Source organism: Indicator indicator, chromosome 20 (genome assembly GCF_027791375.1).
Source record: "Indicator indicator isolate 239-I01 chromosome 20, UM_Iind_1.1, whole genome shotgun sequence".
Classification (NCBI taxonomy): domain Eukaryota; kingdom Metazoa; phylum Chordata; class Aves; order Piciformes; family Indicatoridae; genus Indicator; species Indicator indicator.
The window spans coordinates 2636860-2655546 of NC_072029.1; the positions used below are offsets into that span (position 1 = coordinate 2636860).

Below are 18687 nucleotides of genomic sequence, written 5' to 3' on the forward strand. Positions count from 1 at the left end.
GACAGAAAAAAAGGTGGGTGAAATGAAGAATTATTAGTATGGCATGATGTTAGCAACTCGTTACCCTGGATCCCTGGCAGCTTGCCAGCTCCCAAAAGGGACTTGACTGCAGATATCTCTTCTTGAGCTGAGAGCAATGTAAGGTTCCTGTGGTGGAAAGGTCTTCATTTACCACAGAAGGGTTTTTTTCCCTGTGGTTTTGCCACACTTGGAGCAGAGGTCTCTCAGTGAAGAGGCAACAGCAGCGATCAGAGCTGTGTGCAGCTGCTGAGGGCTCTCCCACTGCTCTGCCAGAAAATAAATAAATAAATTCCACATTTCTGCAGCTGAGAAATTCAAGGGAGCGTTCGTTCCCCTTCTCCCTGCTGAGATTTGACATGTGTGGACACAGACAAGGAGTGGGGTTTGCTTAGGCAAGGCACCAGTGCTGACTCCTGCTATTCTGCTCACTGCTCATTCCCTGCTTGCTGCTGCCTCTCATCCTACCTCATTCCTGGCCCCTCTCCTCTGTTTCATTCCACCCCTTCATGTCCTGCTTGAATGCCAACACTGAGATTTTTTTTTTTACAGCAGGAATGGGCTCCTTGACATCTCTCTATCAAGTTCTTAACACAATGGGAGCCCTAATCTTTGACTCAAGGCATAATAGTAATAATTATTGCTCTTATCATTAAAATAACAATGATGGAAAGATTTCAAGAAAGCAGGGCAAAAAAAAAAATGTTGCTAACAGCAAGGGAAGGTTATCCTGATCCTGGAAAGAGGTGTGGATCAGCAACTTTTTTTCACCAGATAGCCTTCCTCTTCCAGTGTAGGGTGATACAAGAGGCTGGGAGCTCCCGTTGTGCTCTGTGATGGGGCATGTGCTAGGAGCTGTGTGAGTCATAGAGTGGTTGGGGTTGGAAGGGACCTTTAAAGGTCATCTAGTCCAACTCTCTTGCAGTGAGCAGGGACATGGAATGATAGACTGCTTTGCGTTGGAAAGAACCTTTAAAGGTCTTCTAGTCCAACCCCCCCCCCCTGCAGTCAGCAGGGACATCTTCAATTAGAGCAGGTTACTCAGAGCCTTATCCAACCTGACCTTAAATATTAATGGTCAGTGAATTCACACAGAGATGCAAGGTGCAATTTTCCTGGATGCAGGTGCACAGAAAGATCAGGGATGGACTGGAGACATCTCTCCAGGTTTATCCGCAAGCAGCAACCCAGAGAGAGGTCAATGTTTGGCCATTTCTGGGGTATGTAGGACAGGGTTAACAGGCAGCATGGGCACGTAGGGTTTCTTCCCTCTCTCCTCTTTCTTCTGAGCACTTCCCTCTCTCCTCTTTCTTCTGAGCACACCAGATAAATAGCTGGAGGTGAAGGCCTGCACATTCCTTCTGAAGCCAAACGTGCTGTCGGTGTAAGGAGGCGAATCTGTGGCCCGGGGCACCATGTGCAATGTAATGTGTCTCCAGTCCCTTGCACAGGCTTGTTTGAAATATGTGTCAATAACAGCAGCAGCAGCTTGCTGCTTGGAGAGGAAAAGAAGGTTAGCATGGTGGGGAGCCAAGAGGAAAGCAGCATGGGGTGGAGGAGAGGTAGGTCCCTGGCCTCCCCAGTGAGCCTACTTACACAGTGCAAGCCTTCCCCACCTCCCCACCATGGACTCCCTCTTCAGCTGGTGACATCACCCTCATTCAACTGAATAACACCAGCAGAAGCCCTTCCAGGAGAGATCCAACATGTTTCCTTCCAATCTTACTTTTCAGCAGAAGGAATGAATGATATACTACAGGGAAGCCTCTAATTATTATTTTTAGGGAATTAGATCAAAATCAGATTAAAAATTGTAAGGGAATGACTGTTTTCCTCTTCTTTCTTCCTATTCTAGACAGGATTCAGGTCTCACTGTTTTCAGTGGAGTTAAGATTCACAGAGTCTTGAGTTGGAAGGGTCTTTAAAGATCACCTCGTTCCAACCCCACTGTCATGGGCAGGGACACCTCCCACTAGAGCAGGTTGCTCAAAGCCTCATCCAGCCTGGTCTCAAACATTTCCAGGGATGAGGTATCCACAGTTTCTCTGAGCAACCCATTCCAGTGCCTCACCACCTTCATAGTGAAGAAGAACTTGCTAATATCCCATCTAAATCTGCCCTGCTCTAGTTTAAAACCATTGCCCCTTGTCCTATCACAACAGGACCTTATAAATAGTCCTTCTTCATCTTTTCTGTCAGCTCCTTTCAGGTACTGGGAAGCTGCTATAAGGTCTCCTGGAAGCCTTCTCTTTTCCAGGCAGAACAGAAACTTGCTCAGCCTGCCCTTGTAGGAGAGGTGCTCCAGCACTCTGATCATCTTTGTGGCCTCTTCTGGACCCTCTCCAACAGATCCAAATTATCACCTGCAAGGTCCACATCTGGAAAGCTATATTCTTTTTGCACAAGTCCCTGGAGTGTGGTCTATAGTTGCCACCACTGCCACAAGTGGTTTGCTCTACCCAGCAAAGGTGGGAAGCACATCCCAAGAGGAAATCTGGTAGATTCCCCATCTCTGGATCTCTTTTGAGCAAGACTGGGTACCTTTCTGAGGACACTGGTTCTGTATTAGCCAGTGGTATAGTTTGGATATTAGGAAAACTTTACATGTTGCAAGAGTGGTCAAGCATTGGATCAGGCTCCCCAGGCACCTGGTGGAGTCACCATCCATGGAGGTGTCCAAAAGGTGTCTAGACATGGCACTTTGGGGCATGGTTTAGTGGGCATGGTGGTGTTGATGATCTTAGAGTTCTAAGATCATCAAGCTGGACTTGATGATGTTAGAGTTATTTTCCAACTGTAATGATTCTATGAATCTTCAGTTCAGAATTTTGTGTCCCACTGAGGGTCTCCCCCCTTCAGGGGGGAGCTATAAGGTTTTCCCTTAGCCTTCTCTTTTCCAGGATGAACAGCCCCACCTCCCTCAGCCTGTCCCCATAGGGGAGGTGCTCAAATCCTCTAATCATATCTGCAGCTTTCCTCTGGATTCACCCCAGCAGTCTGATGACCTGCTTGTGTGGGCAGCACCAGAACTGGATGAAGTATTCCAGGTGGGGACTGAAGAGAGCAGAGCAGAGAGGGACAATCACTTTACTCTTCCCTGTGGTACCCAAGACACCCAAATGGGGCTGGTAGCTGCCACATAGATGCTACAGAAGAAGACCTGTGCTCTCTTGGTGTGGCAGCTAGAAGCCAGGTGCAACCCTCAGTCACAGCTGGAAGGGAGAAAGATGCTCCTGCATGGTCATCCAAACTGTCCCTCTCCTGTCTCAGAACACCTCCTTGGGGTTTGGAAGTTTGACCTACCTTGTTCTGAACCTCTCGTTTCAGAATGCTGTTAGTGAGTATTAGCAGGATGAAAAAGGTGTAAGAAAGAGTTCCTTGAGGGCACTCCATGTCTCTGGTCGATGTTTGGGTGTGCTAGAGCAGAAAAACTTTCAATGGTGCCTTCAAAGACAGGGATGTGTCAACAGGTGAGTCCCTGCGTGGGTACACACGGGAAGGGAAGGGAGCAGAAGGCAGAAAACATCTGATGGTGGCATGAAGGGGAAAGGTGTTCTTCTGTGCATGGTTTGGCTGCCTTTGATCTTCTCAGCCTTGCAGTTAGGGAATAGACTGCTCCTTCCAAAGAAAGCTTTCTCTTTGCCCTCCTAGTTGGTTATGAATGGGCTAACATCCTGCAGATGAAGTGTTTAGAAGCTCTGGCATCTTCGTGTTGTCAATCTGCAGGTGTCCCTGCTTTGTGTGAGACAGCTGATCCCTTCTTATTCCTGCTGACCTCTAAACTTTGGTGGTAATTTGTGGAGTGCCATTAATTAATTAATTAGTTGAGCACTCTGCAGGTCCTTCAACTATAGTAATTGTAACATCTTTGTCCCACTTAATATGTTGAAAACTGAACTTTCTCTTTTCCAGACAATATGGGCAGCTGGAAATTTCTTATTGAGAAAAAGAAAGGGAAAAGGAAAAGAAACTAAAACTGATTTATTCAGATAAACAGTTCTGATTAGCAAAACCCTCTCCTTTCGATTTCTTCTTTTCAGTGTTCTAAGGCAGACAGATTCTTTGTTAGAAGTTGGAAGGAATCTCTGGAGATCATAGAGTCCAGTCCCACCACCAAAGCAGGGTCATCAAGGGCAGGTCACACAGGAACACATCCAGACAGGTCTTGAAAGGCTCTAGAGAAGAGGCTCCACAACCTCTCTGAGCAGCCTGCTCCAGGGACTCCATCATCCTTACAGGAAAGAAGTTTCTCCTCATGTTGAGGTGGAACCTCCTGCGTAAAAATGAAAACCTTAGCAGATTAAGCCCAACACTGGCCTGGGTTTGGTGCTCTGTACACTGCCTGTTCACCATGGAAAAAAACCTTTGTGAGGCTTTTGAGGATTTCAGCACAGTCACATCCAGAATTTAAGGTTTTGATTAGAGAATAAATGCAAGAGACTATTCCTGCAGCTTTCTGTCTCTTTCCCTGCTATGATAGGCACTGCCAGATAAATCTACAAGAAAGGGAAGGATGTAGTAGGATCTACAAGCATGGGAAAGCCAAAATCTGGAGCTGAGCAATTTGGTTGATTGCTCCTTGGTGAGACAAAGCTGCTTCTGTTGCATGAATGAGAGCAGCAAGCTTCCTGCTGCAGGGGTCCCCATGGTCCCTGTGGTTGCTCAGGCTTTTAGATCCAAAGCAAATCCACATGAGATCCATGGGTCAAGTTGATTTTCTCTGATGGGGCTGCCTTCCCACAGCCTTCCATTGTCACACTGATCAGATCTGCTGTGAAACCTAATTATTAAGGTTGCATAATCCCCAAGATACCTCAGTTCTGCAGGTAAAGGAGGAGAAATCCAAGCTGGAATGAATCCATCTGCTAAACTGAATGACCCTGCAGCTTCATTATTATGATGATGAAGAGGAGGGCTGTCTCTGGTTTCTAAAGTAAACACAGGAGGTGTCTTGGCAGAGGAAGGTGCATCAGAAAGCTGGGATTGCTTTCCCAAATTCTTGGCTGCTTCCCTAGCTGCATGTCAAAGCTGGTATCTTGGCCTAACAGTGATCACCCCTCCACGAGCTGATCACTATCTGGCAGCCTGTCTGCATTTCCCCAGCCACCTTCAGAAAGAAATCATTAAGGCTCAGATGCTGCACGGAGAGGTCTGCAGGTGCTGCCACCCTCTGAGAGTCTTTCTGGAGGAGGTTCCTTGCCCAGAGCACTGAGGGCTGTTTACCCTCACCAGCCAGGGAAAACAAGCCTGCTGCTATGGCTGTTTGCTCTCACCCAGCATCTTGTTTCATCCTCCAAGGCAGAGGTTACAGTTATGTTCTCCTGCTCCAAGGACAACTCCCTACCCACTTTCTTTCCTCCAAATCCTACCCCTCCTACACGCTTCCTCTCTCTCACCTGAACTTCTTCCCCATTCATCAGCCTGACCACTGCCAACCTGGCACTGAGTCACCAATCATGCTGAGAAGTTTCTAGGCTAGAGAACAGTTATGTTTTGCTTTCTGAGGAACATCAAGGTACCACTTAGAGAAGAAAGTCTTTGAGCCACAGTGCCTGTTGTGCAAATATCAAACTCCAGCAAGTTTAGAGGGAGGAGCCTGCAGAAGAGTGCCTGGACCTTCTTTGCAGGGTCCAGTGATGCATGTATGGTGCCATAAATCTCCAGCCATGGTGCAGGAAGCCAGTCTGAGGTCTGCTGCTTGGTTATTCAAATGACTGGAAGAGCTTTTCACACAAATCACTTTTTCTTGACCAAGAGATCCTGAATCTCCAGCATCTGGAGTGGCTGGCCTGTTGCATAAGATTCCACAGAAAATGGCTAAGAAGAGCCAGCTGCTTGTGAACTGATCCACATTACATACATGCAGGGCTTTCTGTCAGCCTGTCCCAATGCCTGACCAGTCTTGCAGGAAAGACATTTTTCCTCCTGTCCAACCTAAACCTCCCCTGGTGCAATTTCAGGCCATTTCTTTTCATTCTATCACCTGACACTAGGAAAAAGAGACTGACCCCAACTTCACTCCAACCTCCTTTCAGGGAGTTGTGGAGAGCAATGAGGGCTCCCTTCAGCCTCCTCTTCAGGTTAAATAACCCCAGGTCCTCCAGCTGCTCCTCACAAGACTTGTGCCCTGAACACTTCACCAGCTTCTTTGCCCTTCTCTGGACATGCTCCAGCAACTCCTTGTCTGTGTGGAGTTCATTGCTCTTGTTTTTCTTTCTGTTGTGAGAGATGAGCTTTGAGAGACAATTTTCCTCTCCCTCTCAAGGTATACACAAATGCCAGGACACACACTGGCATTTTTCCTGTACCTCTGAGCGACTCATCTGTCTGTACCTCCTTAATTTTACTGAGATCTAGCTGAAACATGTCAAGGAGCCATGAGGATTTTTTTTTCCCCATGCAAAGCAGTTTCTTGGAAAAAAAAAATCCAGTTGCTCTTTTGCAGCAGAAATTGCTGTTTCATTAAAAAAAAATAATAGTTTTTTTAGGCAGCAAAATAGTTTCATGTTCAGCGTTTGTCTTGTTGCAGTCTTGCAAGAGTTCAGCTATAAATCAGAGTTGGCTTCATCTGGGGGTTTGGGTTGTAGTGTTCCTCATGGCTTACTTCCATAGGGATTGTTGTCTAATAACAGGTCAGCCTTTGCTGCAACCAAAGAAGGGGAAGCAGAAGTTCAGGAGGTTTCTGACCTCTGCTGCTTTATGATTTTTTTTTTTTTTTGGAGGGTGGGGTGGAGTGGGGTTTTATCTGGAGGGTTTGGGGTTGGTTTGATGGGGTTTTGGGTTTGTTGGGGGTTTTTTTGGAGGTTTTGGAGTGTTTTTTGGTGGTGCTGTTGTAGGTTTCTTTTGTGTTTTTTTTTTTTTTTTGGTGTTGGTTCATCGGTTGGTTTTGTTGTTGTTGTTTGTTATGTTTTGGGTTGGGTTGTTTTTTTCTGAAAAGAAAAATATAGACCTGAAAAATCTTAGAATCATAAAATCATAGAATCAGTCAGGGTTGGAAGGGACCACGAGGATCATCCAGTTCCAACCCTCCTGCCATGGGCAGGGACACCTCACACTAGATCAGGCTGGCCACAGCCTCATCAATGTATTCTTGGAGAAAAGTTCTTCCCTGACCAGTTGTCATATTCTTTTCCCATTTATGTGTGGACCAAGGTCCCTTCCAAGCCAAAGCATTCTCTGTTCTTTTCCCATACATGTGTGGGCCAAGGTCCCTTCCAACCCAAAGCGTTTGTGATGGTTTTAAGCCCCACACTGCAACAGCATTCTGTGCTCTTTTCCATAATTGTGTGGGCCAAGGTCCTTTCCAACCCAAAGCATTTGTGATGGTTTTAAGCCCCACACTGCAACAGCATTCTGTGCTCTTTTCCCATACATGTGTGGACCAAGGTCCCTTCCAACCCAAAGCATTCTATGATTCTTTGATTCTGTGATTCTTTGGTTCTATGATTCTGTAATTCTATGAAGATTCAGATAAATATTCCACTTAGTTCTAAGTCCACCTTGTGTCCAGAAAAGGTCCTCAAAGAGAGTGTAAGATATCTTTGTATCTTTCTAAGCCTTTGGGATATTTGATTCAGTATTGACCAGACCCTGAGCAATTCAGAGGGCTTGAATGAGATGAGCCTGGTAACATTTCAGACCAAAGCAGAAGCAGATTCTGTGATGAATGGGTGATATGAAAGGAAGCACAACCATAATTTATGGCAAAGTCATTAAATGGGATTTTGATGGATGGTGCAATGAGATGAAAAGCTCTTTCAGGTTTGGGGATCTTTTTTTTTTTCTTTCTTGTCAGTTCAGTAGTTCAAACTGAAACAGCTTTTTCATGCAATCAGGCATTTGATCAGAAATCCTTTTTTCCACAGAAATCAAAATATTCCACTTCAATGCTGAGCTTCTGCATGTATTAAGATAAACACTGAAGATGTTTACATGCAGTGAGGCTGAACAACTCTTCTTGAAACTGTATTTTGACAATGGCCAGAAAAGCTACATTTAGATTCTGAGCACTTGGCAAATGTACAAAGTACAGAGACAGAGGAAAAAAGAAGATTTCAGGGTGGGATTCTATACATATAGATATATATATAGGGAGGGAGAGAGAGAGAGCAACCTGGAAGGAGTCTCTGTCCAGGTGGGGTTGGAATTAGATGATCTTTAAGGTCCTTTCCAATCCAAACCATTTTATGATTTTTATGGGAAATTGATTCATTAAAACAAAACAAAACCAAAGCAAACATAAAAAACAAAACAAACAAACAAAACCCACAAAACAAACAAAACAAAAACCACAAAACAAAGCAAAACGAAACAAAAAACAACCCAAAAACTACTGCCCAGTCCTAACTGCTCCATTCAGTGGAGTAGATAAACTGCTGCAGGAGATTTTTTTTCACTTCCTTAAAAGATCAGGATTTGAAGGCAGCAGCAAAGAGAAATAACAAAATGCTTCGTGCAACGAGAGCTGTGATCTGGGGTATAAAACAAACAAACAAACAAAAACAAAACATAAACAGTGCCTGAGATTGCTCAATGCAAAGTGCTAATTTGGTATTGATAATGAAAAAAAGAAAATTTAAATAAATAAAATAAAATAAAATAAAATAATATGAAATAATATAAAATAATATAAAAGAAAATAAAATAATATGAAATAAAATAAAATAATATGAAATAATATGAAATAAAATAAAATAAAATAATATAAAATAAAATAAAATAAAATAAAATTATATGAAATAATATAAAATAAAATAGTAAAATAAAATAAAATAAAATAAAATAAATAAATAAAAAGACACACAACTGTAACAGAAAGTTCCTTCCTGACTCTCCTGGCACAATAACAATTCCCCAAACGTATGCTCAGTTAAATGTGTGCTTAAGACCCATTAATTACAGAGTTAACTTGAAGCATAGCCTGATGTGATTTTCTAAATCAAGACTTCCTGCATTTTCCTTGACAGTATTTTATGACCAGAATGAAAAGTAGCTGTAGGATTCAGTAGAGGGAGAAAGGAGAAGGAAAAAAAAAAAAAAAAAAACAGAAAAAGAGAGAGGGAGAAAGAGACAGAGAGAGAGTGCAAAAGGAAGGAAAAACAAAGAGGAGGAAACTTTATGGCTTCGTAAACAGCTGTAAGCAATGTCTCTGGTCGGGTCAGACCGGTCTGAGTTGACAAGGCAGTGTCTCCAATTATATAGCATGCTGTAGCCTGTAAAAATGAAATCAATTTGTTATTTTTCTGGGAGAACATTCTAGCGTGAGTTCACACATTTGGTGAGCCTGATGACTCAGTGAAAGCCAAAGAAGGAACTCACCTCTGTGTGTGTGTGTGTCTGTGTGCACCACTGAGTGAGGGAATGTGTGTGTGAGTGGTGTGTGTTCAACGTGGCCAAACACACTCAAAATGCATTTTTTGGAGGAAAAGGTGAGAAAGAGAAGTAACTTGCTGCATTGGAATGGTGGAAAGTGAAAATCACAATTTTCTTCCAGGGTTACCCAAACACCACCAGGATGGAGCTTTTCCATCCTTGCTTCTCGTTTCAAAATTGGCTTCAGCACTAAGGAGTTTCAGGATAAAATTCCCCCGAGCACTTAAGCAATTTAGAAGCCCAAATCCAATCTCTGTAAGGATCTGAGGTCTTGGAGCCCAGTCCTCCAAGGTATTTAGCACTGACATAGCCCAGAACAGACCTCAGTTGAGGGGATGAACATTAATGAGAGGTTTTGAAACCACAATATGTACTTTATATTGCTGATCATTTAAAAAAGGTTCAGGTTGGAATGCTTTGGGGATTGGGGGGGGAGGTGGGACTAGGAAGGTTAAGACTAGCCACACTCCTAATTATTACTGAAATCCAGAGTAGGAGTCTAAATCTCTTTAAGTACTGGAGGCATTTTTCGTTGCCTAATGTGTTACCTTCTCCCTTCCCTCCATTCCCCTCATTTAGCACACTTGACCCAGAAAATTTGCTGTGTTTTCATCTATAACTTGATTCCAACAGGCAAGTTATAGAAGCATTAGAGTGGGTAGAAAGAGGCAGGTCCTCTTGCAGGCCCATCCGTTGTTGCATCACAAAGGCACATGCAGACATATTTTCCATCTGTCATGAAACCTTGGTAGGGGTTAGGCTGGGAGAAGTCAGAAGGAAGGCAGCAAAGGTGTTTACATGAAACTTTAAATTACTCTTCTTTCATTTGCAAGTAACTGTTGTTCCTCAACCCAGGTAAATTTATCCATCAGCAATATCATTAGATGAGTTCATTATAACCACGAGATTTACAGTGCTCATAAACTGCAGTGTAGGTGGCAGATTAAAATGTTAAGGCTTATACATCTCTAATACCCTGTCCTGAGATCCTGGCACATCTGAGGAGATAAAGGGAGCTGGATGGAGGCATATCTCAGCAGGGAGACCTCCAAGGAGAAGCTCCAGATGTAGGATGTGACTTGGAGACCATAGCAGGGTCACTATGTCTTGGAGCCAAGTTTGAAAGTGTGGTTTCAGGGGCCATGATTCTGCTGGATAGGTTGTTTTTCAGATAATATGTGTAACAGAGCTGTTAATTGCTTCTGGGTAATTAAAGAGTTCCTGAGACTTTTTGCAAGGAACCAGGTTGTTAATGCTCATCCTCTCTCCTCTTCTCTGTTCTGTAGATCCTAAGGGAAGACAAAGTCAAAGCAACATCTTGTGCTTGGAGTGGAAGGTGCTGAGTGTTGTGGTGTGTCTTAGTTCCTGTGGGAATTCACTGTCCTGGCCAAGCCTCAACTCAGATAATTACAGTCTACTTTCCTAGCATCCACTCCAAGTTGCCATGGAGTATGTTATTTTCCAAATCCAGACCCAAGTTACTGTTGGGTGTTACAAACACTCTGCTGTGGTCCCTGTTAGAGATAGGTGCCCTCAAGCTCTCAGCAAAAACTTTCCTTGGCGTCCCCTTACCAGCCCTCCAGGGTTTTCTGAGATTAAACAAAACAAAACAAAACAAAAAAAAAGGTGGAATTCCTGGTGAAATTCCTGGTCCCTACCTTTAGCTTGCTAAAAATGAGGTGTCTAGCTTATCCTCATCCCTTTTCCACGACCAGTGCTGCCTCCTGGGCATCTCCAGTGATTCAACCCACCTATCTGAGGCATCAGTCTTAGGATAGGCTGATTTGCCCTCTGGAGATGCTGATCTTGCTCCATGGACTCCAGTAGACAGCTAACTTAGCTGAGATGTCTAATTTTCAAATGGTCAGAGTCGGGTGAGATGAGTCCCACGCTGAGAGATCCTCTGATGAAAGGTGCCAAATACAATGCTGCATCATCAGCACCATCATTATTATTAATGCAGGACAAGGGTGAGGGAATTATTCATGCCCTGTGTGATTGCAGGATCAGACCCAGCTGCACAATTATGAACATACTTTATGGGCTAGAAGAGTGAAAGAATTTAAATACAGCTCTTGTGCTCTACCTCAGGATGGAAAAGGAGATATCTAAGGAGAGAAATGGGAAGAAGAGTTGATCTGGCAGGTTTCAGCCAGGTGGGTTTTTTTCCAGATAGAAAAAAAAAATCTGAAAGGACAGATATCTGCACAGTGAATTTGATCTGTCAAAGCATAGAACTGCTAAGGTTGGAAGAGACCTCTGAAATCATCAAGTCCAGAGCACACAATCCCACCACCCCTGCCAGGCTAAATAATAACAGGCTTAGATCTCTTGGTTCTCTTTGTGAACCAGATGCTCAGAGATGCTGGAGACCCCACTGCAATCAATGTTACAGACACTCAGAATGTCTGAGCTAAAATATGTCATCTCTTTCATTAGACTGTTTAGGCTGAGGTTTGCTTCTTACTGGGCAACCAAAGAAACCAAACCCTCAAACTGGAGCAATATTTTTTTTTCCCGCTAGGAGATAGAACAAGAGGAAATGGCTTGAAATCGTGCCAGGGGAAGTTTAGGTTGGATATTAGGAACAATTTCTTTGCTGCAAGAATGGTCAGGCACTGGAACAGGCTGCCTAGGGAGATGAGAGAGTCACTGTTCCTGGAGGTGCTTAAGGAAGGTGTGGACGTGGTCCTTTGGAAAGTGGCTTAGTGGCCATGGTGATCTTAGGTTGATGGACATGATGACCTTGGAGGCCTTTTCCAAGCAAAACAATTCTCTGCTTTTCTGTTTTCCAGAGCCAGACACACTACTTTGCTGATCTCTGTTAAGGCAGTTTTCAACTTTTCAGCTAAATTGCCAATTAAGACATCATTGCTGTTCACGTTTTGTAACCATTCAGCTTTAGGACAGTTGTAAGGCCATAGAAGACAAATTTCTCTCCAAGATTGATGTTAATTTGCAGAATGAGCTCCTTTTCCACTTAAAAGTGACAGGATTGGGAAAGTTCTATTTCCTTTCTTTCTGTTCTAAGCTTCCTCCAAGCTGTGTTTTCATTTTCATAGGAAAACAGAAAAATAATGAGAATATATGCTAGAATATTGCCCCTTTGGTGTGTGTGTGTGAGAAAGCATGCCAATAAAAGAAGGTAGATTTATTGAGTTTTCTGCCTGTCCATCCACCTGGCCTCTGGGCTGGTGGTTCAAAGCTATGGAAAAGTTTCGTGAAAATTGGGAATTGATGCAGGCTATAGGAGGGTAAAAGAAGACAGTTGGCTTGACTAAATCTCCTATGCTGAGGTCCCTAGCTCTGGTTGAGACATTCTGGAACATCCTTCTCAGATTCCTGCTGTCCATTTTAGCTGAGCACCTCAGTCCTTAAGCTGTGTGGTGAGGGTTTGTGGGAAATGAATAAGAGCTGACCTACAGATCTTATTTTAAAAACCTCTTGAGCACTCAGGTGCTGTTGACCATTGCAAGTTTCCTTTTTTTCTTTGCAGCTTGGTAGCCTGCTAATAGCTCTGTTCTCCCCAGATGTGTTTTCAGGCATCCTCAGTTGCATGAAGTTCATGCTATGTGTATGGGTGACTATGAAAAGGGTACCAGAGAGGGCCCGTTTCTGATGCTGTATGATGAAATAAGGGTTGGCCACTCATCGCTTGGAAGCAGCTCTCCTGGGGGTCCACCTGGTTTGCCATGAGGAGATGTGAAACAACCCTTGCTGGGTTTTCCTTAGGAGCTTGACAGAACCTATGTAGACATCTCCAGCCACTTTCTTCATTTCCATATTTTAGTGTCCTAACACCAAGGCTGTGCTCTGAGTGTGCATCTTTTTTAGTTAGACAGCTCTGCACAACTTATTCTCTTCTTCATAGCATGGTTGGGATTCATCTTCCGAGAGCTGAACGTGGCACTAGCATGAGGCAGAGAAAATGAGTGAGAAAAGAAAAGAGAGTGAGGTGAACCTCTGTGGAACTGAAGCAGATTATGAAAAAAGGTCTGGAGGAGTTGTGACACCATCCTGTTAGGGGAGCAGCAAGGAAGAAGACCCCTCTGTTAGAAGCAGGTGGGCATCCCCTGACTTTTTCTGGAGGACAGGCTGCCAGCTGGCATCTGTGGAAGGTAAAGGGAGTCACTTCTGAATAGTAAGTGAGGACTTCAGTGGTCTCTGAGTCTTATCCTGGGCCACTAGACAAGTTACACTCCTGCTGTACAACATCAATAAATGCACTTATTTCACCTGTGCTGAGGACTCCAGAAGGACATCCGCTGAGGAAGTTCTCAGCCACACTTGGAGCCAGCAAAAGGCCTCTCCAAGATGAATGGCAAAAGAGAGCTCCTACAGAGTTCATGATCAGCTGAATTCAGGAAGAAGAAAGTAAGTGTATGTACAAATACATGCTGCTAGTGATGTGTCAGGGCCATTTGACAGCCACACTGAGTAGGTAGGGACCTTGAGAAGTCAGTAGAGTGGTGCTGTAGAGCAAGGCCATCCAGAACTGCAGCCTTCTCTTTTTCAGAGAAAGCTATGAGCACACAGTGCCTGCATATTTCTTCCTCATCAGCTGGCTCTGGTGTCCTTTCCAAGAGGGAGGGCAGATGAAATGTTATGAAGAAGGTGGCCAGGTACTTAGTTACAACGGCTCTGCTGAAGGAGCAGATATACTGAGATAAGGGAAATGAAGAGCTCTCTAGGTGTGTTGGCAAAGAAAAATGCTCACTGAAGGCTGAATTAAACACTTCAGGGCATGCAAAGCTTAAAGATAAGCCAAGAACTTTGGCTGTGGACATACAGAACAGTGTTTTCACGGCTCCTCCTGAGCTAAGGGGAAGAAAAGGCTAATTGGTTTGAAAAGCAGCAGCTCTTTGACCCTTCTTGGTTCAAACTTGAGCAGAACCTGTTCTAGGGATGAGTGTGTTTGCAAACCTGAGTGCCTCATGAATTCTGCAGTGGAAAAGAGGGTGGTATCATTGCATGCAGGAAGTGTTGGTGTTTAAGAAATTGAAAGGTGATGCTTGGTTAGACCACAGTAGGTGAAACTTGGCTCGTTTCTTGACACCACATTCTCAAACTCACCCACGTGCAGAAGGCAGTTTAGAAGCAGATGGCAGGAAAGGGGGAAATGCCCAAGACAGGTTTAACCTTTGGAAACAGTGAGGAAAAGATGAATGATGGGAACTCCTGGAGAGTTAAGCAACACTGAAATGAGATTATGATCTTTATAGACTTTGACAGAGTTTTCTAAAGGGTTTGGTTGTTGGTTTGTTGTGGTTTCTTGGAGTTAGGGAAGAGCTGGAAGGTTCATAAAGTTCATATGATCAATAAAAATGACAGAAAGCTGAAAGGACTTGGTTCTCCCAAAGATAAATCGACTTTAGAGAGAGGCAGAAAGTGTTTACTACTGGAAGCTGGAAGCAGAGCCCAGAAGAGAGTGAGCTGCTAGATGTTATCACGGGATCACAGGATGTTAGGGGGTGGAAGGGACCTCTGAAGACTCCAGAATCTGGGAGTGGGCTAGGAAAAGGACTATGCTCAGAAGAGGCACTGTTCCTGGAGAGATGTTTTGAGATCCCACCCTGGATCTGGAGCTGAAAGTCAAGTGACTACAGACTCCTCCAGGAATGCCCAATTTGCATTGCACTGTCTCGGTGCCTGATGACGCCTTGAGAACAAGACTCTTGCTGGAGATTGTCTTTTGCAGATTAAACTTTCCAGACTGTAACACAGATCAAAGCAAGGTGTGACTGTTTCCCTCCTGTATTGGGAAGGGAGCAGTGTGAAAAACAATTAAAAGTATTCCTACAAGGTTTCTTTTTTTTTTTTTTTGTTTTTTTAAATCTTAGGTGATCTTCTCAGCAATGGAAATGAATAGTTAAGGGCACAAAACTATAAACTCTTCACCCTGTGACTGGGATTTTCATTCCACCACCAACAAAAAAACATAAAACAGAGACAGGCATGAATAAATGAAAGTTTTTGAGACTGGAATCCTAAAGTTTCACCCAGGTTCTATTGAAATAGCTCAAGGAGGTCCTCCTGGTGTCACAGCAGGATGGATGGAGCCTACAGCAGGTTGATTCTGTCTCAGTGGGTACTTTGTCTCTGGTGGCAACTGAATGGGTCACTTTTGAAAGCTTTGAGAAGGATGTTGGTGACTCTGTTGATGTGGGAATAAGCTCTACAGATGTTTACACCAAAGTTAACCTTAGATACTGCAAATAGCCATCTTCAATTCCTTGTAGAGTGACTGAACTACTTTCTGAGAGCTCACAGAATGGTGAGGGGCTGGAAGAAACCCCTGGAGATCATCTAATCCAACCACCCCTGCTAAAGCAGGGTCACCTAGAGCAGGTTCACAGGACCATGTCCAGGTGGGTTTGGAATCTCTTCAGAGAAGGAGGCTCCACAACCTCTCTGGGCAGCCTGTCCCAGTGTTCTGTCATCCTCAAAGGAAAGAATTTTTTCCTCAGATTCATATGAGTCATAGCAACCAAGGTAATGCTCTTCTCTGGAAGCTTCAATGAAGGACATGAGGAAGAAGTTCTTCCCCATGAGTGGTGAGAGCCTGGAATGGGTTGTGCAGGGAGGTGGTTGAGGCCCCAGCCCTGGAGGTGTTTGCAGCCAGGCTGGATGAGGCTCTGGCCAGCCTGATGTAGTGTGAGATGTCCCTGCCCATGGCAGGGGGGTTGGGACTGGCTGAGCCTTGTGGTCCCTTCCAACACTGACTGATTCTATGATTCTAAGATATTTCTACCCACTGTTTACAGACATAAGGACCACCTGGCTCCTGAACCTAAACTTAGACATCAGTGAATACCTCACAGTCCTCAGGGATTTGAATGGGTTGAGATTTGGAGATGTAACACCCTAAGACTCCACATTCTCAACAAGACTACAGGGGTGACACACTCAACAAGGACTCTGAAGCCTGAAACTGTGTTTTAGAAAAGTGCCTCCTGTCCAGAAACTGATGCAGTGTTTTGTATGCAATTTAATAGCACCACCAAAATGTCCACAGTGCAATCCAAGTGAGAGCACCCTTTGGCTTGGCATGGGCCCCATTTCACAGGTGCTTTTCTGCCTGTAGTTGTTCCCTGAATTAATCTAAAGCTCAAGAAAACCCACATCAAGCTGCTTAGATAGGGTAAACAAGTTAACTGTGTCCTCTCCTTCTCCTTGGTCTCCTCCTGTGGGTTTCTGCAGGCTCCTGCAGGAACTTGCCTCCTTCCTACAGCTGAGCTTTTTGCATGGGCTTCAACAGAGTGCTTAGCTTTCCTGGGTGGGACTATGTCAAGGAACTCAGCCATCCCAGTTGTTAGATGTCATGGCATGATTCATCTGGAGACTTTTACAGTGCAGTTATATCCCACTCAACCACTCACCCAGGCTGCCTTGGTAGTCCAGCCAATGCATGGAGGCAAGGCCATGATTCACCTTATCCCAAAGCAGACATCTAAAACAGGGCAGATGAATCGTGCCCAGAAGTGCCAGTTTCTCTCCACTGACTGACCACAGAACAGGCTGGGGTGAGGAGATCAGCTGGAGATGTCTGTTGTAGACATCAGAAGATGAACACAGTTCCTGGCCAGTCTCAGCTGCCTTCCTTCCTCTTTTAATTCAGTGGAAAGAGAGGCACTCCTGGGGAGCAGTTCATACTCTCTGTCTCACCTTCCCTCCCTAGGGTAGAGTGAATTGTCCTCTAAAGTGAGATTAATCTTCTCCTGGAAGCCCGGCTGAGTTTGGGAGAAACATCTAAGTTTAGAAAATTAGGTTAAAATTCTTTGTTTTCCCACCTCCTAGTTTGTCCACCTAAAATTTATTTGCTGGAGAACTTCATGATCTTGGTTCTAGACTCTTACTTAGAGTCACTTGGGCTCCACAAGGGATGTCTCCCTTGTCTGGAAAGGATTGAGATGAGACTGGGAAGCTACTGAGACATGGCACCTGACTATCTCCTTTTCACTCTCTTCCCTCTCTGCTCACATTTTCTTTGGTGTGAGGGTTCTGAAGCCCTAGAGCAGACTGCCCAGAGAGGTTGTAGAGTCTCCTTCTCTGAAGAGATTCCAAACCCACCTGGACATTATGATCTGGGGCAACCTGCTGTAGGTGATCCTGTTTTAGCAGAGAGATTGGAATAGATGATCTCCAGAGGCCCCTTCCAACCTCCAACATGCTGGGATTCTGTGATTCTCTTTGACCCTCTGGTTGCAGAGGAAGCTACCTGTATGAGCTGAGCATCTTTGGGAAGGAACATCGTGATGGATTAAAGCTTTGAGAGCATGAAGGAAATGGAAGGAGGATATTAAAGGTAGAACTTCAAAAGAGAGATGCTATTGTTTTGGAGGGGGATGGCAGTGGGAGAGGGAAATGCAGAGGAACCCCAGATACTGCTTTTCTGTCCCCATTCTCATGAACCAAGTGAAAAGGTGAAAGCCAGCCTGACAGCATCTCTTTTTCCCTGTCCTTTTCTTTTTTCCAGGTCCTTGGCAATTGGTCACCAATATTCCTCCCTGGGGACTCAGCCCATCCTCTGCGGGAGCATCCCAGGACTGGTTCCCAAGCAGCTACGCTTCTGTAGGAACTATGTGGAGATCATGCCCAGCGTGGCAGAAGGGGTAAAGATTGGGATCCAGGAATGCCAACACCAGTTTCGAGGGAGGAGGTGGAACTGCACAACTGTCAATGACAGCTTAGCCATCTTCGGGCCTGTGCTAGATAAAGGTGAGTGCAGTGCTACAGCTTTGGTGACAGCCACCTCCCTGGTGGAGTAGCATCAGAGATCTTGAGAAACCTATTGTGAACTCATTTGCTTCTGATGTGGATAAACTCATTTGCTTCTGGGTGTCAAGTGCAGGGGGGCAGGCTCTTTTGGGTGGTTCACAGTGATAAGATAAGGAACAAGGGGTTCAAACTTGAACATAGAAGATTTCAGCTCAACATGAGGAGAAACTTCTTTACAGTGAGGGTGACAGAGCCCTGGAACAGGCTGCCCAGGGTGGGGTTGTGGAGTTTCCTTCTCTGGAGACTTTCAAACCCCACCTGGATGCATTCCTGTGTGGATTACTCTAAGTGATCCTGCTCTGGCAGGGGGGTTGGACCTGATGATCTTTTGAGGTCCCTTCCACCCTCTGATAAACTGTGAGACTGTGATAAAGTATCACATTAACTGGCCTGCTGGAGACAGGAATTGAGCTTGATAGAGTTGACATGTGACACAGGGAGGGAAAATTTTGATGACCAGGGCACGACCCAAGCAGCTCAAACCTGACCCAGAAGGTCTTTTGTAGAGATGGGAAGGTT

At 44.7% G+C, this 18687-nt stretch overlaps 1 protein-coding gene across 2 annotated transcripts in view; it reads left to right on the forward strand.

Moving 5' to 3' along the window:
• The window catches only part of WNT3A (Wnt family member 3A), a 95069-nt gene that overhangs the window by 37324 nt on the left and 39058 nt on the right, over positions 1–18687 (forward strand). The window contains exons 1-2 of one of the 2 annotated variants that reach the window (XM_054390028.1): positions 12571–12587; positions 17867–18108. In XM_054390028.1, the coding sequence (XP_054246003.1) occupies positions 17982–18108 (127 nt within the window). In that variant the 5' untranslated portion in view covers positions 12571–12587; positions 17867–17981. Of the gene's footprint in view, positions 1–12570; positions 12588–17866; positions 18109–18687 lie in introns of those variants that run through there. The other variant, XM_054390027.1, reaches the window with a different exon arrangement.